The sequence below is a fragment of the Melanostigma gelatinosum genome (genome assembly GCF_949748355.1).
Source record: "Melanostigma gelatinosum genome assembly, chromosome: 14".
Taxonomy (NCBI): Eukaryota; Metazoa; Chordata; class Actinopteri; order Perciformes; family Zoarcidae; genus Melanostigma; species Melanostigma gelatinosum.
Genome location: NC_136647.1, coordinates 11,500,009 through 11,522,129, shown reverse-complemented (window position 1 = coordinate 11,522,129; position 22,121 = coordinate 11,500,009). Strand labels below are relative to the sequence as shown.

Below are 22,121 nucleotides of genomic sequence, written 5' to 3'. Positions count from 1 at the left end.
CACAGAGAAAAGTAGCAACTGCTCATATTTGAGAAGCTGGACTCAAGCAATATTTAGAATTATTCCTTGTGAATAACTTGAACGTTTTTTTAAATTGTTGACCATTCATTTTTTTTTGATCAATCGATTGATCGTTTCAGCACGAACTGTAACTTACTAACTAATTAAGGTAAACACACACACATGTTCCCCCACACAGTGGCTGTCAGAAACTCTCACTAAAAAGCGAGGAGCTGACAGATGAGATCTGTAATCTGACAGGGAGACAGAAATAGACAATCTAAATAAGCAGAGTGAGTTGTCACTGATCATTGTTCCCAGCAGCTGAATGAGCTGCTGGTGAGAACCATCAAACTGTCTGAACACAAAAAGCTACGAGTGTGTGTGTGTGTGTGTGTGTGTGTGTGTGTGTGTGTGTGTGTGTGTGTGTGTGTGTGTGTGTGTGTGTGTGTGTGTGTGTGTGTGTGTGTGTGTGTGTGTGTGTGTGTGTGTGTGTGTGTGTGTGTGTGTGTGTGTGTGTGTGTGTGTGTGTGTGTGTGTGAGCACCCAAACAAAAACTCTGCACAGCAGCTTCACCGCCATCAATCATACACCAAAGAGCCGCTCAGATTTTATAGCATAGCACTGTCTATGGCTATCTCTCTCTTTCTGTTTGATCCTCAATTTAAAGTCCAGGTGGTTAGTGTGTCTAGTGAGTCGACACCATGATAACTTGTCCATCAACCTGCTTTTCTGGTGGTACTGCAGTTGAATTTGTGTTGTGTTGAATGACATGTAATTAGTTAACGGTGCCACCATGTGGCGGCAGTGATTGTCTACCTCAGTTTGTGGTCCACCTTTGCACTAATGTTGTGCTAATAATATGACTTGCACCAGAGTATCTGCCCCAAATCTGCTGTTTAAAAAGATAGAGTAATTTATTTATGTCTGTATTTAATCTCAAAGAAACATAGAAAGAGAAGAAGAAAAAACAAGAGATATTAAGAAAGACACTTTAGTAGGTGTTTGGTGATTCTCCACTAGGTGGCGTAGTGAGCGCATAAATGGGTTTACTGAGAAGTAATCACACTAAACAATCATTTAGTTGTACAACAGATTTTCAGGAGGAGATGATGGTCATAAGAGGATACATCTCGTTGGTCATGAAGTAATATATTTTTGTACAAACCTCTCTCTGTTGTAAAAGCTAAATAAATACAATTATAACCAGCTTAATAACAAATGCCCCTTTGCCCCCCATGATTCACTACAGTCAGTTATTTTAGCAGGAGACAAGAAGGGAAGATGATTGTTTGTCAGCCATGTGAGATGTGACACAATCTGTAAACCGGTCAAACTTCTGTCTCACTCTTGCGGTCTTGATTCTGTTTTTCTCTCAACCAAAATAATTCTGAGTAAATTGATTGTTCCTTTTAATGTGGGGAAAAGTGCTTTCTTAGAGCTCATTTCCCACGTTAATAAAGATGTGTGAGAGGGGATGGCAGAGTTATGAAATTGCCAATTTCCCCACCGCTCTGCTCTTTTCTCATCATCTTATTTTAGTCCGTCTCTTCCTCAGTTTCTTTGTTTGTTTTCTCCTGTCCTTGTTTTAGCAGCGGTGGATGTTGTGGAACCGCACCGGTTCTCTGTGAGAACGCAGCACCAGAGACATCAAAGCGGCTTGTTTTGTCATCTGGCTCAGAGAAGGGCTCTGAGCGGCAGTCAGGAATAGATCCCCTCCTCTGTTGCTCGTTTCCCTCTCTCTGTTTGTTTCCCCTCTAACTCGGGGGATTCGGCTAGTTGGTTTCATCGTTAACTCAGTTCTGTAGAGTGTCGTGCACATAGTAGATCAAATATGAATGATGGAGCGCTATCACAGTGTGCCCGTTGTGCAGTCAGTGGCACGCACCAGCCATGCACCAACGCCTGGGGGGCGTTATCACCATGGCAACCATACTTTTCACACCCCTCTCGATATACAGTATCTGGTCGTGTGATGCTCCATATTAGTTGACCCTCAGCTTAAAAGTGCTTATAGAAGCTGCCTTAAACAAAGACACTGCCACACTCTCTGTCCTCATCCTTCTGATTATATTCTGCATGTGTTCTTTGCTCCCTGTTTACCCGACATGGCCGGTGGGCTACAGTTTCTATCTCGTGGTAAAGCAGCTTCAAAGGACCTCATTTTGGGCAACCTCCTCTTGGTTGACTCCAGTAGCAGCAGCAGCAGCACCTGAGGCCTGAGGACGTGGTCAGACTGACTCACAGCAGCAAACACACATCCTGCTGTGAATAAAAGTCATGGGCCTTTCAAAAGACCACGAGCTTAAAATGGATGATTGTACCCTTCCGTTAAGCACATCATATTTAAAACCAGTTTTTCTACAAGTTTCCAACAGATAAAGTGAAAAACAACAGATACTATGCAACAGCAATCGATATAAAAATGAAAATAACGTGAAAATACAGTAAAAAAAAACCCTAATCAAACCAGCAAGTGCTGACGCACTGGGCAAATGTTAACAGCACCAGCATCTGTATCACTGCCACCTTGTTAGGAAGTGGAGCTGCTCGCCCCTCAAATAAGCACCAGCACGCTGTCAGGGAACAAAGCAATATGCACTGTGTTATGAAACTAGAATAATATCGCTTCCACACACACACACACACACGTATCCATATGTGCCTGTGCAGAAACATATGTTGTCATGTGACGTGTGCTCGAATGTACGCACGCACGCACGCACGCACGCACACACACACAGACACACACACACAAGCCTTGATTTGAAAAGTGAAATGAAATGGTTCCCTTCTCCACAGAGAGTCTGTGTCTGAGATTAAACAACAGAATAACAGAACATTTTAAATGTTAAAACAACAGAAAGTCGGTCCATTTAGAGACTGTGGGGGGTAAAGGAGTATGACTCTCATCTCCACACACACACACACACACACACACACACACACACACACACACAGAGAGAGAACTGCCTCTTCGCTGTTTATTGGGTATTTTGTTGATGATGCTGTGATATCAGCTGTGACTCTTGTTGGGCTGTTGATCTGTGGCTATTAGGAGTCTAAATGTATTATTGGATGTTAATTGCCATGAAAAGGCAATGAAGGTAGCTTTTTGTTTGTGTGTTAACTCCAGGCAGTGCTAGACCTGCATGCAGCCTAAATTGTAATTGCTTCTAATGGGTTTTTGGTTGGAGATTCGTCATAGTACTGTTGTCTTTCTGACTACCGGTGCCTTTGGCGAGATATGATTTGGAATATTAATGGCTTTGGATTGAAATGTGATGGTAGCCTGTGGGGTGTAATTAACGTTGTTTGAGAAAATCATGCAGAGTTTGGATCAGATATGGGATTAGCTGTTGAGTTAATGAAATAGAAAACAATGAAGAGCAGCGTGTTTCTTAGCCCGTTTCTCATAATAAACATCCCATTGCTGATTGAGGGTGAGTTTATAGATTAAAACAACAAATGTCTTGTGTGGAAAGAATATTAAGAGCTTAGTTTGAAGATGTATGAATGATTGAATGAATCAGTGGCTGTCAGCATGGCACTGTAGGTTTGATATTAGCTTGAGAGTATGGAGTCTGTCAAAGAATGACAGTGACTCATTAAGACAGCGTTTTTTTTCTTGTGAGTCAACGCTGGACTGATTCAACAGTAATCTCTAAATTCTGTCATCTCTAGACTCCTCTCTGCCTCATGCCCTTTCTCTCGTACCACTGTGTGTAGCTCACAAATGCTCCCTCCCTCCCGCGTCTTTCAGTTTCTTTTCTTTGTTACTCATTACCATTCATAAGATGCTAGTCCTCAGGGAACAGACCCCCCACTTGCTCGCTCTGGATGTCCGGTGCTGCAGCGAATCAGCAAATTAGTGAGTCAGCAAGGTCTCATTATAGTCACTGAAAGAATGATAAAGTGCAGAAACAACACCGTGCTGGAGCTCGGGGACATGTGAGGCATGCACACGGATATTCACAGACTCACAAGAACAAGCATGCACAGACAGACTCCTCTGGTGTTCCTTATCTGAGTCCTTGGGCTCAGTGCATGTCAAGGGAAAGTCAGTTGGGAAACTATTGCTGCATGAACCTCTTCTTTCCTTCAACAAAATGAGCAGTTGAGGTGTCTTTGAACAAGGCATTCAGCCCCTAAAAGTAGAACGATGCCACTAGAGTGAACAAGAGCAAGTGTGCTCAATTGACTTGCATTGTGACTTGGGATTGAATTTAACATTGAATAAAAAATGATTGGACTCATCCGCGTGTCTTTGTTTCCAGGTGTCATGTCTGCAAGACTTCTTTGGTGATGAGGACGTTTTTGTGGCATGCGGACCGGAGAAGTTCCGCTACCAAGACGACTTGATGTTGGATGAGAGTGGTGAGGCTACTAGTAGGTGGTCTGACATTTCCATGCTGACATTCCATTTCTTCCTGCCCCCCAGCTGTGTTTTCTTAATGTTTTTGTTTTTTTGCATGCTGTTTTCTGGAGTTGAGCATTTGATAATATTTTGCACATTGTGATAGTTGACTTTTTGCGATACATTATTCTGTTGTTTTCAATATTTCTAAAAATTAGGGAGTATTGGTTTCAAGAATGTGGTTTTACATTACCTTCAGTGCATTCGGCAACATTTAGATTATTAAAAGGTTGTCCACGCAGCTACACTTCTCAAAAAATAAATCTGCAGGACTTCTTGTTATTGACAAATCTTCCATTTCCTGTTTCCATGTTCAAATTGTATAACTGTATATGAAGGCCAAATCAATGTGCTACTTTCTGTTTATTAGCCAAAACATTAAAGATTTTAAATTATTAAATGAAAACAAATCAAACTAAGATATAAAGTGGAATACAATACACATTGCTGTATTTATTCCCTTATTTTGTGTGTATATTTTGTGTTATAATTAAATGAAAAACATTTTAATGCGACATGGAAAAGTTACAATTTAAGACAATTCAGATAGACAAAAGCGTAATCAGTATGTTTTTTTCCCATTAGTTATAACAGTCAATTAAATAAAAAGGAAATGCATGTAACAATGTGCACTAGTTTTTATTTTATTTCTATGTTTGTTGAATTTGTATTGAGTCAATTTGAATCTTCTTTACTCTCCAAGGTGACTTCTTTTTTCTTTCTCTCTCTGTTTATCCACATCCATCACATCTTTTCATTCTCACAGTCGTCCTTGTCTACCCTGTACAGACACGTCTCTCTGGTTCAGGTGGCACAGGTCTGTGTTGGCTGTCCAGTTTATTACGCTCTATTGTCTCTCTCCACTCCTCCTCTCCTCTCTTATCCTCTGCTGCCATCGTCTAACCTCATTGTTCCTCTTCCTCTTCTCTGTCTGTCTCCCCACCGAGGTCTGCTGAGGAGACGTTCTGTCCTCACTGTACCCATCTGTGTTTCTCTGTCTGTCTCCCCACCGAGGTCTGCCGAAGAGACGTTCTGGCCTCACTGTACCCATCTGTGTTTCTCTGTCTGTCTCCCCACCGAGGTCTGCTGAGGAGACGTTCTGTCCTCACTGTACCCGTCTGTGTTTCTCTGTCTGTCTCCCCACCGATGTCTGCCGAAGAGACGTTCTGTCCTCACTGTACCCATCTGTGTTTCTCTGTCTGTCTCCCCACCGAGGTCTGCTGAGGAGACGTTCTGTCCTCACTGTACCCGTCTGTGTTTCTCTGTCTGTCTCCCCACCGAGGTCTGCTGAGGAGACGTTCTGTCCTCACTGTACCCATCTGTGTTTCTCTGTCTGTCTCCCCACCTCTGCGTCGACGTCTGAATATGTTTAGTGCTCATTTGTATTCTCACCCTCTCATCTTGCTTCCTGTCTGCTACATGAGTTTGTGTGCTCTGGCTTTTGTTCAAAGGTTTATCCAATTAATTTGTTTCCCCTTCATCCCTTCATCCATTAAATAATATTCATCCCACCTGGGTCACCATCCTTCCCCTCTTTCCCTCTTTTCTCTCTTTCTCTTTTGTCCTCCCTCTCTTTCCCACGACTCTTTTTTCATTTGCAAAATATAATGGTTAGCTGCTTCCACGATATCATTTCTTGTTGCCTTCTTCTCAGTACAGCAACCATGTCCTCTGTTTTCCCTGCTGTTTGTGTTTGTGTCTGCTTTGAAGGATATAAAGGCTATTTTCTTGAAGCATTTAAAGTATAAGTCTGCATTTCATGGCAGAATACTTCATAATGGTTTGACAATGGCTCCACCATGGTATACTTAAACTTACACCAAAGACACATTATCATCCTGGTATCAGAGAGAAAAATACTCTGGTATGTTTATATTGCTTTAAACCAATCACAATCTTCTTGGCCGGCGCAAAGCGATGGTGCTCTTGCAAAAAAAAGGAGAGGAGAATTCACTGTGAGATAAGCATCCAATGGCAGACATATACCCATATTCTACCCTCCTAACGCATGGGTCCGTGATTGGTTTGAAAGCAATGTAAACATACAAGCGCATGTTTTCCCACAATACCAGAATGACGTGTGTGAAGGAAGACTTTTCTTTTGCGGTGAGACAGGTCAGCAGGTCACGTTGGAGATAGGTTTGGCTTTGCAAGACTTCCAGTGAATTGAGAAAGTAATGCAAGTCTTTACAATGGCATCAATTTTTAATTTATTTTTAAGGATTTTTTAAAAAGTATCGATCGTAGCCAAAATTTGTGTAACGATGAGTTGAATGCAGAGGTTGAATTTTCATGTATGTACCTGTATGTATATGATCACCAAAAGCAAAGTCTTAAGCTTAACCCAAAGGTGAATGCTTATTTTCAAATTCATAAAAATATATCTTGTGGGGGACGCACATAGTGTATGAATATATTTTGGTCTCCAGATTATCATTGATACAAAATGCACACACACACACACACACACACACACACACACACACACACACACTGTCACAGAAGAAAAGAGAGCACATTTTGACACCTTCTCTTGCTCCGGGCGACAGAGAACAAGAGGCAGAGCCCAGGAGGCTCGAGGCAGAGAAATAGTCAGACGGGGAAGCAGAGCGACAAACGCAGCAGACAGTGAGACAGTCAGAGTCAGAGCCGCAGACAACTTCGCCTCCTCTCAGCATCACTCTATAATTATCGCCTCTGCCTCAGCTCTGGCACACTGTCATCATGTTAACACTCCGCATTGTACATTAATCACAGGGCCACAACAACTGCCACACAAGCAAATAACACACACACACACACACACACACACACACAATTTCACCTTCTCGCTGGTCTAAAATGGGAATGAGCTATAATGGGGCTGGGTTAATGAACAGGCAAGGAGCAATGTTTTGGTGTTGAAGGAGGCAGGGAGGGTGTGTGTACATGCCTCATTGATCAGGATGTGTGTGTCTGTAAAATATCAGACCTCCGTGAGTCAGAGCTGTCACTCCTGAAACACCACAATAATTGCGTTTGGAAAGCGAGCCCAGCGAAGGTCAGAACTCATTTTTGCAGGGGACCTGAAGGTAAAACCAATTACAGCTGTGTTGGCACATTAGTGGTTTGGTGTTCACTTGCATGACAAAAGGTCAAAACCAATCAAAAATATTAAAACAGTTGGTTAGAAATCCATAAAATGTGCATTTTCATTCAGACGGCAGTGACACGTGTTTCAATTGTTATTTTGTGAAAGTTTTTCATTTAAGTGTGTGTCAAAACACAATGTTATGTCACGTCACGGTGCATCATTTTGTTTGTGCCGACAGCTAGCACAGCAGTTTTCTCTTCCTTCACTTGTCGCAGTTCAGTCTCTACCTTGTTTGGATTTAGATTTAAACACTAAAGATCCAGAATTTGTAAGCTTTTCCAAAACGTATAGGTTTTGTAGACTATTTGAGTCGATGAATAACACCTGTCTCTCCTCTCTTTGTGCTTTTTAGAGGGTCGTATGATGAAGTCAGTGACCTATGGGAAGATGACTGCCTCTCTGAGCCGAGGCTCCCCCAGGACTGTCATCCAATCACAGCGCAGCAAGTCCCCTGCATCCAGTAAGTTACTTTCTTCATCTTGTCTACTCTTTCTCTCAAGGAACCCATTTGTCAATGGAGTTTGGCATGGTGTCATTGTCCTTTAGGTAACCTTGCACCGGTGTGTGCGTGCATGAGGAGGAGTGTGTGCAGTCTCCCAGACCTGATGGACACCGTTGGGAGTTGTTTGTATACTTCCTCATGTGATTGCTTCGTATTTTCTAGCTTATTACTTAATCAACGTCGCAGCAAATGAAAACAGTTTGAGTAAATACTGCAATGATATCAGAGCTCTGCGGAGTGTCTGGCTGTGTTTACTGTGTGTGTGTGTGTGTGTGTGTGTGTGCGTGTGTGCGTGTGTGAGCTGTGTCTTCTGAATATGAATTCAAATGAGAATGATTTATCAAGGGAGTGGAGAAAAAGGCAAACACGGATGAGAGAGGTAAAAAAAGAGGGGGAGTTAAGATGAGAAGGGAAGTAGAGGGAAAGGGGTTGGTGACTCAATCCTGCAGCTCCACACAAGCCGTTCTTCACCTGCCATACTAATGAAATGTAATAAAATGGTGAGAGCTTGCACTGCCACCTGCCACTTTGTTTGTGCCTGATAATGATGCTTTTATGAATGGCTCAAAAAAGCAACAGCAAAGCACAAAAACAGACCCAAATACAATTGAGCATTGATTCTAACAATTGTATCTAGCTCATGTGTGGTGTGTGTGTGTGTGTGTGTGTGTGTGTGAGACAGACAGAGATAGAGAGGGATAGAGAAAGAGAGAGAGACAGACAGAGAGAGAGAAGGATAGAGAGAGGGATAAAAAAAAAAGAGAACGCGAGAGGGAGAGAGAGAGAGAGAGAATAAGAGACTGAGGAGGAAACAAAAGACTGACTCGTCTTGGTTGCCATGGAAACATAGCACAGTAGCTACAGACACAATAGCCTGTCACAGCCATATATGGTCGTGACTTCCTGTGAAATGGCCTGCAGTGGAGAACGTAGCTGACTGACGCTCGATCCTATAGCTGGTCCCTGAGTCAGACCGTCCCGACATCTTAGCTTCTGAGAAATGTTGCCCTTCTGGCGCCGCTTCCACTACTTAACATCATCAGATGTTCCCAGATTGCTGTTGACTGTTGTTGACTGTATTCATCCGCTGGCACATCAGCCCTTCTGTGTTGAGGTCACGGTGGAGCGGCAGGAGGAAATGAGAGATAATTGATTGACCCTGATCGCCACTGCCTGCTTTTGTACTCTAATGTTAACTAACAGTCAATATCATCTGAGGAGTTGTTGTTTGTTCCACCTTAAAAACACACCATGCCCCCTTCCCTTTAGGACAATTGATCCTATGCTAATAGTCAACAACAGCTGATACTGTGTGCTGTATGCTCTTAGAGGTGCCCATTCTGTTATTCCATATCTTCACAAGAAGGCCTCACGAGAGTCCTGTCTCACCACTGAAAAGACAGAAACCTCACAGGGGTGAGACATGAGAAAGACATTTCTGTTCATACAGATGAGAGAAATAACACCAAATTCATAGATTCACTGTTACGGTTGTCTTCTGATTTGGTGTTTAACATTACATTTAGACTTATTTCATTACCACACAAAACATCTGCGAGAACTATTGTTGGCATTTTCTTGACTTGTGACTTGATTATTAATTGAATTCATCAAAAAGATAATCAATAGATGAATCGGTAATAAAACAGATTTTGTTGATGTCCACCAGCTAAAACCTTGATGATCAAAGTTGAAATCACCGAGAGGAAATGACAACTCTTAAGTGGTCTAATGCACTTCATGGCACACTAACAGGTTCATCTTTTGCAGACAAGATAGACATTAACTTTATTGACGACACTCCAATCTAATCTGCAGCTAAAACAGTTCAGTCTGGCTTGCATCACTGTGTTCATTGTATTCAATATAATAATAATGTAGGGCTTTAAGCCCATTAACTCTACAGAATAATGCACTCAGCTGAAAGACGATTAATTATTCAAAATGTGATCACTGCTTCTGTCAGTTATTTAACTTCAGCTACACTCAAAACCTTGTCATCTGAGATCTTAGCGACGAAATTAAAAGTTTGACGCCAGACAAGAAAGCGCTGTCTATTTATTGATTTTGATAGGATTTAGTTATTTCTTGTACTCGGAGAGAGCACAATAAAAATCGCCATTCGTTTTAAACGCTGCTGCAGGTATTCAGGTGTTTAAAAAAAAAAAAAAAACAGCCTCGAAGTCCCACATGCAATTTCCATTCAGCTAGCATTAACAACATTCTTTATCACATCTAATAATCTGGGTCGAAGGAGGCACTGAGAGAAGATGTGGAGCGAGAGAGATGAAGTTAAAGAGCATGTAACACAACACGTGTGCTGTCAAACACCACCTGGTGTCCTTCTGCGTGTCTGGCTGCTCCTCATGTTGTGTGTGTTTTGAAGCTTTGCGCGTGACACCGCTGAGGAGCAGAAGAGTGTGTGAGGGACAGACAGACAGTCACGTACTCATAGGAGCACACAAAGAAGACAGACAGAGGATCTTATTCTGTAAAATTAGATGTAAAATAGTGCTTATAAAAGGTATTCACCCCCTCGCAAGTTAAATATATGATGTTTTCTCAGGTTTGTGTGTGTACGTGGGCAGGTTGCCGTGTGTCAGCCTGACATTGTCATCACTCGAGCTTCATCCTGTGATGATCTCACAACCCCGGCTGAGTGCATATGCAGCCCTGAAATAATGTGAGAAAACAATTTGCGCTCATCCATACTTTCTCTCCCTGTATCGCCATCTGTCTCTGGCTCTCCTCTGATGCTTCATGTCAGCTAAAATTAACAGAGAAGTGCAGATGGTGTAAGCAAGATTCACGTCTGATACTTCAGGGTCTCACCTTTTTCCCTTTCTGTCATGCGCAACTCCGTATGACGGCTGAGACTCGATGGGGAAGCGTGCAGGGCGGCCAACCCACACATCAATCCAGAGTATCTCCAGAGGACCAGCTGCTGCTAGCTGTGACACTCTGAACTGCAATCCCATGATGCCTGCAGCCTTCACCCCCACTCATGAAGGGTACAAATGTACTTTCTGAAAACAGATCATCGTAACAAATAACCAACTAACAGGCTGCAAGAGAGACAAATTATGGTATTGATATTTGCACTAAAGGCAAGATAATGACTTGCCTCCAGGCAGCTTTGTGCTTATGAAATATTGCAAAAAAAACAAAAACAATCTCAGTACTTTCAGCCGTCATAAATGTTTGACTGTGTTTGGCCTATCTCATAGAAACAATTGCCCCAAACATGTGTCAAAAGGCAAATTTCTCAGACTATCTCGGGACAGCGATTGTCGAGCATGCACAAACTTCTATCTGTTATCATGTGTCAAGAACCAGCTGTGTTTGTCACTATACATGTTCCATTTTTACTGTACAGGATGTGTATGATGAGGGGTGGTTCTTAAAATAATTGTGTGATAAGATACGTGATACGGAGCACGACGATGATGATAATGATCCATTTATTGGGGTTATTATGTGTTAAGAAAAGAAGAAAAAATGCCAGCTCATTTCTTTGGCATAAAAAAATAATAGAACTCCTGTTTGGTCGCTATAGTGGCCTAATTTAGCTGCATATCAACGCAATATATTCCACAAACAGTTTGAGGCCATTTCTCTTCTTTTTTTAAAATTCATCTCACAATATGTAGCCTGTGTATCCTCCAGCACATCGCACAGCTGGAGGGCTGACATGAGGTCTGTTTCCATATTCATTGCAAGCACAGCTTCCTTGTGAATCTGTATGCAGCCATACACGGCAGGTGGTAAAGAAGCCAAAATGGCTGCATTGCATTCTTGTCAAATTGTTAGAAATTAATCTAGAAAAAAAGCATTACATTGGGGACAAACTCTCTCTACAAAACAGTACTGTAGCATATTCTCTCTTTCTGCACCAAACTCTACGTCTACCAGCACAAATCTCAATGCATTGCTGTCTTCATGGTGGTAGAAAATCTAAAATATCTAAATCATAGATGCTATTTCTTGCCCTCTCTCTCTCTCTTTCTCTCGCGCTCTGTCTCGCGCTCTCTCCAGTGCGCGTCAGCGTTTGCGCAAGCAGCCTCTTCGCCTCCCCGTGTAGTGTTCCGCTCTGCTCCGTCTTTCCCATTAACCAGTTTACTATCACACTCGGACGAAGCGCGCGCAGAGGTGCTGTTCTTTTTCTTCTTGTCTGAAACCCCCTCTTGGATTATCACTGTGTTTTTCATCATGCTGGAAGTGGAAGGTATGAACCGAAAACACCGTATTTCCATCGGTTTTCTTTCTCGTTTTTATTTTTATTTTTTACCGTAAACGGCGCCCTGACAGCGTGAACTTCATGTGTTCCTTCTCGGATCGTATGTCGCTATGGGCTTTGTAGATGTATGTTTTCTCCACGGATGTGACTTTGGCTTTCATTGTCTTTGTAGTAGCCTCTGAGGTTAATGCCAGACCGTCTTTAATCGTTAACACTAACCGTTGTGTAACCGGGAGGAGTGTCTGTCCGTGTGCGTAACGCTGATGCCGAATTTCATCAATGAAGATCTCCAGGAATTGGTTGAGCAACAGCAGCTTTCTTTATTCCATTTTTCATGGCCCTGTTTAGAAATATCCGAACAGCCTCCTAATGCAGTGGCAGCCGGTGCTATGTTGTGCTATCGGTCTGCTGTGGGCTTTATCTCCTTTGTCTTGAATAATTCAGAAAGTTCTTTGATCTCGGTAGGGAATAAACATTATCGCCTACAGTGAAGGTTGGACCACTTGCCCTCCACTGGTTTCACTGCTGCATCAAGAAGGATGGTCTCTGAAATGATGATGTGGTGGGGACGGAAAATGAAATAGTGTTTATATGGCTTGAAAATGGCAGGAATTGATGAGAATATCTGAAAATAAATACAATGGATGTGGTGATTTTCTTATTAAACTCTACAGTGGATCTCTTTTTATTGAGATGTATTTCTCTTCATACTATGGAGGAGTTGCATTATTTGCCCCACCTTAGTGGAACACCTTTCACCACCCTAGAAGTCACATCATGCATTTAACAAGTTGAAGTTCAATCATTCAGACCATCAAAGCTGATTTTCAGAACTCTTGATAGGACTCCTGTGGGAACAAGGAGCTTTTCCCCTCCACACAAAAAAACTCCCAAAACAAATACATCACATATCTTCAGTTGGCCCCACTCTGTGGTTTCTGTTACCATTTTGTATTGAGTTGACTTGAGGTAAAGCAGTGTATTTTTGCCAAGAGACAATAAGTTTTCAGTAAGCCCAAAAACCGGCTCATGTCCTGTGTGCAAGTTAATGATGCTGTTGGGCTTTTTTTGGAATTTGGCTTGTGCATGACCACACACCGGATTCGGGTGCAGCGTTGATTAATCTAACGTCCTTGTTTAATGAGATGATGCCGCTGGGTTGTTGTGCTGTGCTGCAGCTGGAAAAATTAGACCAAGCTGAGGTCAGAAGTGTAAAAAAATAAAGGATCTGGTTAAAAATGAGGACAGCCTGGTGTTGTGTGTTGACTTCCAGCCAATCACTTGAAGCCTGGGACATGCTGTGATTATTCAAAGCACATATGTTTCAGGTTCAGGTTGAAGTGGCTTGTTTCAGGGCGATTTGGAGAAACAGGAACTGTGTTCTGGCTGAAGTGAAAAAAGAGAGCAGTGTGGACTTCAGTGCTCTTTTGTCTCTTACTCCCCCTCTTCCTCCTCCACCTCATTCATGTGAATGGGGAGAGGCTGAGGGCGGAAGTGTGGGCTGCTGCTTGACACTCAGAAATAAAACTGGACTAGATAACATGCATTCACATTGAAAGGATCACCTATTTCAATATTTCTCACCCATCTCACGCACCCTGCTCCATTTTCTCTCTCGTTTTCTCCTTCCAGTGAACGGGACGCTGGCCAGTCAGCTGTCCACTCCTCATTCGGGAGAATCTCCCAGCCCGTCCCCGACCAGCCCAGGCAGCCTCAGCCAACACCGGGTAAGACAAGCATGCACACACAAACAGTCACCCATAACATTTAGTGACATTACATCGATAACACATTCCCTCTATGTTCTCAGGAAAAGGACAAATCTGTGACTGAGCATAGGCCGACTACATCTTAGAGTCGCTAGACATACGAAGAAACCTCAACGTCTTTAGTGTCTCAGAAAGGGGGTTTGGCGTCACACAGTGGTGCTCTGGGATTCCAAGAATGGCAGACTCATGTTAGGTTTCTCTAATGTTCCAACTCTTATCCAGTGGTAATCGATTTTCAAGGGCAATTCCTCATTTGACGGTGATTTTCTGTCACGTTCCCACAAACGCTGACCCATCGCTGTCTGTTCCTCGTGGAGGACTCTATTTGCCTTTGGTAGCTAAACAATGATGGATGCTATCACTGACATTTAGAGGTCTGTCAGTCAGTCAATTGCGCAATATCTGATCTAAAAAGGAGACTGATTGTTGGCTTTGTGAGCGGCCTGCTACAATCTTCATGTCTGTTTTTAATCTGAGAAAAATTGGTTTGCATGGACTCCAAGCAGAAGGGAAAAAAAAGACCCAATCAGTACCAACTGCTGGATTCATTTTTTTTCAAGTACTGTCATATTGTACCAGTCCTTTTGTGAAGACAATTTAGAAACACATTTTATGCTAGTAAATCAGATTATTTCAGGCATCTTTTTATCATGTATTCTGTCATTGACCTGGGTCTCAAAAACAAACCCTGGTTAAAACATCTCATACTCATAATGTGTTTGCTCCAGCTAACAGGGGAGAAAGAGGATCTGAGATGCAAACACACAATGTACACTGTAAAGCTGGTAGTGACTACTGTACAGAGATAATACTGCTGTGCAGAGAGGGAGCATGCAACTCAAACGGAAAAACCTTGAATTCCAACATTCCAATGGTTCACGTGCAGGGTGTGTATGTGTGTGTGTGTGTGTGTGTGTGTGCATGTTTTCAAGATCAAAGTATTTGTTAATCCAGTCTGTGACAGTGATGATGGTGAGCTTTTAATATCAGCCTCAAATCCTGATCAGTCCCTGTTTTCTTGCAGCAGCTCTTTTAATTTGCAGCAACTCTAAGCCTGCTGCTGATTTAAGTTCCTTCTCCCTCTTACACAAACACTCGCACGCTCGGTTCACCTCACCCTCTTACATTCACATACAGACACAGCACCGTACGTGAACCCGTCCCGTATTAATTTGGGCGACAGGATGCACGTGTCTTGTGTTTTCTCAACCATATACTTTTCTACCTGACAGCAAGGGTGCAGCTATGATTTATTTTGCTATTATTTAGCTTTTTATTGGAGCTGGGACAAACCTTTTTTAGGGAACGATGTTGTTGGAGTCAATATCATTTTTAATAGGACACAGAATATTGAGTGTTATGTGAATTATTTCTCCACGTAAATGAGTGTGTGTGTCGGCTAAAATCAGCGTAGCATAAAGAATGAATCTCTTGGGCTCAGGAGCTTCTGTCTCGTGCTGCATTTGCCAGGAAGAATGAATGAATGGTGGAGAGTCTGGCCCATCGGTGATGAGGTTACATTGATGTGATATGAAGGTCAGCCAGGGACAGATCAGGGACACATCAGATTTGGGTTGTAGCTACTGAGAACAGAACAAGGTGCACTGGAACTTCCACTGTCTTCTGTATAAAATGGGTCACCATAGATCTCAGCATTGAAAGGGAGATAAATTGGCAAGTGCACACGTTCATGAACGCACTCTCTTTCTTTCTGTCTACTTCTCTCTGAATGGAGACATTTACAGCACCCAGTTTCTGCTGCTCTGTTATTTCCTTATTTAACTCAGGGTTAGCGAGGTGACGGAGGGCTAACCAGATGTAATGAGAAAAAGGAAAAGAAACATTGCCCCCTCCTCTCCACGTTGAACCACACTCCATGTCCTTTTGCTTCCGTCCACTTTTCTCATCAGCCATCATAAATTAGCTATGTAGTGCAACCCTGACCTCAGTGCTACTGCTGTTAAATTCTAGTTTTATAGTTTCACAGGCGTGTATTTCTCAACGAGAGATTATTTGGGTCTTAGTACCTGCTGATACTTTGTACTAAGCCTGCAATGGCTTTGAAGGAAGGGAGGAAGACTCACAGCCCATTATCTCTCCTCCCCACTCTGCAGCTTCACACTCTTCAGCTACATTGTGTAATTCTCTCTCGCCACTTCTTACTTTTTCTATCCGCCCTGTTAGAGATTCAGTTTCTGTCCCTTCTCTCCCAAACAGTTTCTGATTTCTATTTCACTCCATCTGTCTCCATCCAGCTCTGCAACCCCCCTCTCATGTCCCCATATGAAAGGGTATTAACTTCACAGGGAGAAATCATATTCCATCATTTCCCTTCTAGATTAAGTCTAAGCTTCTTTGGAAGTAGGCGCCAAGTTTCTGACACTATATTTGCACAGTTCCTCTCCCTCTATGTCCCCTCTGTGTAAACAGGCATGAATAATCACAAATATTGAATACACACACCCAAATCATTTTATTGCTGTGCTAACAATGGCAAGGAAGTACCTTTCTCACCATAACACCTAAAATACATAACTCAATCTGATCAAACCATGACTCAGAAATGACCCTTTTTCCTTCAAATACAACTTGAAGTTTTAACATCCGGGTTCTTCAAAGAACATCTGGGGCTCAAAGTTGACTCAAATATTTTTGAAATGTCAGCCTACAACGCATCGAAAGCTCCCATAAATCCATTTCCTCTGCATTTCACCTCGCTGGACCCTGCATTTAAACACTTGGAGGCACTTTGCTGCCTGATGTAGGTTGCTCGCACAGCTCAGACCATCCTAACCCATTTCCCCGAGCAGAATACACAGGCGTTGCATTGCACTGTGGCTTTTCCATTTCCCTTGCACACATACAAGGGAAACACAAAATCACTTATACGCTGATGTATGCTTCAGGAAAAAACACTTTTGTACATGACATACCCATTTGTGCACAGAGCAGTGGATAACCGCTTGATGCATATTTACACATGCTATGTGTTTTATACATTTGGTAAACGCTGGTGTGACCAATTTGAATGCATTTGCAACCGAAGCATGAAAGACTGGTCTGCATTCAGGATGCTATCCATCTCCTGCTTCTCCTTTGCTTCGTAGAGTCCTTTTAGGGCCACTTGCCTCACCGTTTTCATATTGCTTTGCAGCAGTATTTTAATTGAAACATACCGACACACACCCTGCATTTTGTTTTCTGTCAATATCCGTTAAGCGGGTACAGATAAATCAAATGAGCTGCCGTGGTCACATCTCTTCCCTGGTGTCTGTTTCCTCCATCAGATGTGAAAAACACAGACAGGGAAAGAAATCATTAAAAAAAAAAAGAACAACAATACTCTGAGCACAGTGACCGACAGATTGAAAGCAGGACAAACAGAAGGTCTGTGATGCCAATATAACAGCTGTGAGGCAGTCAGGTAGCTGTTTGTATTCGCGTATGAGAGAAAGAAAGTGATAATTGTCAAACTGTAGTATGTCACCTACATCCTCCTCACCGTTGAGTCATTCCCCTCCATAATCCTTTGAATTGCATGCTCCATCTCTCATTGTCGTCCATATTTTGTGTTGGGTGATTCATAATTAAATTATGTGTGAACATGTGTGTGTGTGTGACAGAGAATGAGAGAGCAGACTGAAGGTGTGTTTTATGAAGTTGTTAATTGTTGTCTCATCTCATCGTGTGTTGTTACTAAAGATTGTATTTGTTATTCGGTTGTATTATGTTTCTGATTTCCTGTCGTGTTGATGTCATTAGAAGGCTTGTCCTATTTCTGTTGCTCCAGTGTATCTGCCAAAAGGACTGGCTGCAGCGCATGAGGAAACGGTGGAAGAATTTCAAATCGCTGCAATTCTACAGCTTAAACATTGTTTCTTCAACATTTTATTCTTTAAATTATTCACAAATAATTCAAATCTGGCTTTACATATCTTTAATCGGAAGCATTGCTTTTTGCAGAGGGCTTCAGGATATTTATTTGCACTCCATCATTTGCATACTGTGATTTTGTCATGTCAGGCCGCCAGCTCTTCTTGGCTCATTTGTTTCCGTTTGTACTTTATTTGCTCTTTCTTTAATGTATTCATTTGTTGATGTCATCATTAAATTCATTGTCATGTCATTTTCATCTTGTGTTTTTCTTCTCGTGTTGATTAACAGTGATTCTCATGTGTCATGACATACAAAAACAAACGGAGATCATTTCCAATAGATGTAGGATGATTATGGTGACGATGGTCGGTTCTCCTTTGTTAAACTCGTGTCTGTGTTCAGCAGAGCAGAGAAGAGATTACAACACAAACTTAGTCCCAGTGGCGCGTTCATCTCCCCAGTCTGTTCTGGATGGTTTTTTTCTGTCTTAGAGAGACCAAGTCTCCTGTTTTTTTTTTATTCCCCGTGAAGCATTTGATCACGTGTCTGTGATTCTGTAGGATTGTGATTAGAAAACTTGCCTGTGTCCAACTGGCAGAGCAGAAAGACTGAATCCCCGAACACTGGTGATCTCTTCAGATGAGAGTCAAATTGATTATGTTTCCTGTCCGTCTAGACACCAAAATAAGAGCCAAGACGTATTATCTCCTGTACCGTGTGTCCTTCTGAGAGGCAGAGTGGGAACCTGGGACAAAACAAAGTACCCTATTTCTATCAAATCTTATTAGACGTTTTTCCACCGACGCAAACAACAATAAATCCTGCTTCTGCTGGATATTGCGTGACAGTGAAAATGACAAGAAATGCTGCTGTAGAGGAGGTTTGGCTCTCTCAGCCTGAGGCACAGAGAGGAAGACGGCTTTAGGATTTGTGTTGTAATCAAATTCAAACAGGGTCATCCAGGACGAAGCTAGCGTTACTCTTTCGTCGTTTTTGTAAATGTGTGGTGCAACTGAATTCTACAGTTGACTTCCTTTTAAATATGTCTGCTGTTTGACGTCTGAGATGATGCTCCATGTTTAAGGTCAATCATGGACATCCTGTTTAATTCACATTAATGCGCTGATCAGTATTCAGTCGCTGAGCGTTGCCCATGCCGGTTTGAAGAGCAGTGGTTCCAGTCATGATGTAAAAGGTTTGTCGGTGTGTATGTGTTTTTTTTTTGCTTTGTTTTTGTGGCGTGAGTCATAGCCAGAGCAAAAGTGAAGAGATGTCGAGCTAGGAATAGTGTATGTTGTGTTGTGCAACAGGGAGAAAGCTGGAACAATAACAAGATAGTTCCTGACGTGTGTGTGTGTGTGTGTGTGTGTGTGTGTGTGTGTGTGTGTGTGTGTGTGTGTGTGTGTGTGTGTGTGTGTGTGTGTGTGTGTGTGTGTGTGTGTGTGTGTGTGTGTGTGTGTGTGTGTGTGTGTATATATATGGCTCCATACATCTTTCCCACAGTCTCTTTCTTTCTCCGTCTCTCTCTGCCTCACAGTCTCTTCTCGCTCTGCCTGTCACTCCATCTGTCTCGTGGTTTTTCACACAGGAAGGAGAGACACAATGTTCATAGAAGGGCAAACCTACCTCCCAGACAGCAGACAGGAAATGGCCATATATAGGCTTCTGTCTCCACTCTGGAAGTCTCATAAGCTGCCTCTCTCTTCTCCGTGAGCAGTTTCCATAGCAACAGTATTTTGTTTCCCTCGGTGGCAGGAAGAGAGAGAGATAGGAGTTCAAAATGAGAAAGCGAGCAGAGGACAGGGCTGGATGTGGGATAAAGGCACACGAGAGGTAAATGTTGGGATGACAGAATAAAGGAGCGGATGAAGGGTGTTTTGTAGATCAAGCACAGGAGGGTCATTGGCTTTATGAGTGTTAAGTGCGTTTTCCTGTTCCAGGATGAGTGCCCGAGCAAAAACAACATTACATAAACCAAATAGCCTGACTCACTGCTACATTCACCTGGGCGGCTTTCAGGTCACAGCAGCAGAGATGAGTACACGAGCTGGCAGTTACTTGAGCTGAGATATAGGGCAGCTCGGCTTTGTAAATAGTTTTAATTTCTAAGTCATTATGACGGGCCGTCTCCTATTTCTGCCATGACAGCGAACTCTCCGGTCTGTATCTCCAGTCTGACCGGATAGCATATAGATATAAGAGGTTATTTCTAGTTCTCAGCAAGCATTTTAATTGAATAAATGTTGATCTGCACTGTTGTTGAGAAAGCAGAAGCATGTTAGCAGATTTAATTTGACACAGTTTGCCATAATATGCCAAATTCGGCACCCTTTTACACATCACCTTTTTCCTTGTTACAATTGTTTTCTAGGTTACTATTATAACAATAGGCAGCATCCATGAATTCAGCAACACTCTTTAGATCTCCTCTCTTCGAAGGACTCAGGACTGATTGATGTGGTATATAGTCACCACGAGAGAGCATCGTGAAAACTACACCTGCACTGAAATAATGAAAGTAAAATGTATCATCAGACAACATAATTCACCAACTAACCGCTAATGCACTGCTCTCTGGTGCGCATAGATTGGCTCATACATCACACACACAGTGCAGACCATTTACAGTGCAAACTGCACATGTTAATAATTCACATCGTCAAGCTTATATTTTCGGGGAATTATGATGGTGTCCAATTCAATCGTATGGCCGGTGCCAGCTGCACCTGCAGGATTTATTCGGAAACCTCCCAGACCACAACGATTTTGCACATCTGTGTCCTCGGGACTGACTGTGAAGCCGGAGAGAGGAGACGAAGGAAAGTGAGAATTACGTTCATCTTCCAAGCGAAGCGTGATCACATTGTTCAAATGTAGTAACATACTGTGAAGCCAAGTTTTGGAAGTCGAAGAGAAGAGAAAGATGGACAGTAGAGGAGCGGAGGAGAGACAGAAATGAGAGATGAGTAGATTCTCATTTACACTCCCGACTAGATCCTCGCGCCCTGCCCTCGGTGCTTCCATGACAACCAGACAGAAGGTTACGAGGTGGAGGGTGTAATGAGTTTTTGTCTTTAGATAGATGCAGACGCTGCATCTCTTTCCCCTTAATGACCTCCTAATCCCCAACCACATGAAAGGCAGTATTCATCCGCCTTCATTACGGTCATCGAAACCTTCGTTTTGAGGCGTTATTGAAGGTACAGCGAGGAGTAAAAGGAAGGGACAATTAGGAATGACTTAAAGTTCTGTGAACAGAGAGGAGCTTATTGGGATTTGATTGCCTGTCCACCGTGAACACACACAGGTTGTTTGCTGAATGAGTAACCGGTTTATATTCAGCTCAGTAGCTTAAGTAAATCTGTACACACAACACAGGGCAGCAGTGTACAGCAGGAACAGACATGCAAACACAAAGACAGATTTAAGGATGTTCTCGGGATGAGACGAGTCACACAATGTACTTTTGTCTATTTTTGGACATAACTTACATTTCCTTTTGGCTGGGATTGTAGCAGAAGGAACTGTTTCATGCTGTTTTGTTGCGTGTTGAGTGGATTACAAACTACTTTGTGTCATAATAAAGGTTTAAATAGTTGACATCCTGCTCTCTGTCTCCCTCCCTCCCTCTCTGCAGGGGTCCCAGGGTTCTTCCACCTCTCTGTCTTCCTCTAAAGTGTCCAGCTCAGTGGAAGACAGGGATGGACCGGATACTGAAGGTGAGGAAAATGTTCACTACAAGAATACCCCAATCTGGCCGTCAGTGGGAAAAGGCGATGTACTCGCAAATATCATGCATGTCTGAATCATTTTCATGACCTTTGATGCATCTCTCTCTCCCATCTCTGTGTTGTACATCCTGTTCTCATCACCTCTGTTTCTCACACTTTCCCCCTCCTCTGGTGTTTTTCTTCACCTCTCTGACTCCATAAAACTCTGACACCACAAACAATGATGTGCCGGTAAATATTGTAAAGGTTGTAACGAGAATTGTATTCTTTTATGTTGAGTCACAGACCTCTAACATTTTCATCTTTGATTTTATTTACCTATAGAGGACCTTCTCAAATGTTTTATATGATTTATGACTGATAAAGGTTCTACTGTATGTTTGAATCTAATTTTAATATTCTTTATATTTTCACGTATCTGTGTTATTTGTATTTATTTGTTCTACATCAGTCCCT

General features: G+C 42.5%; 1 protein-coding gene across 2 annotated transcripts in view; it reads left to right on the top strand.

Annotated features, from left to right (window-relative positions):
* Positions 1-22,121, top strand: part of LOC306787695 (serine/threonine-protein kinase DCLK1-like) — a gene marked incomplete at its 5' end in the record, with an annotated part of 37,674 nt that overhangs the window by 9,852 nt on the left and 5,701 nt on the right. The window contains 4 exons of one of the 2 annotated variants that reach the window (XM_079282924.1): positions 4,278-4,389; positions 7,903-8,010; positions 13,922-14,016; positions 21,572-21,653. In XM_079282924.1, coding sequence (XP_079139050.1) covers positions 4,278-4,389; positions 7,903-8,010; positions 13,922-14,016; positions 21,572-21,653 — 397 coding nt within the window. The remainder of the gene's footprint in view (positions 1-4,277; positions 4,390-7,902; positions 8,011-13,921; positions 14,017-21,571; positions 21,654-22,121) is intronic. The other variant, XM_079282923.1, reaches the window with a different exon arrangement.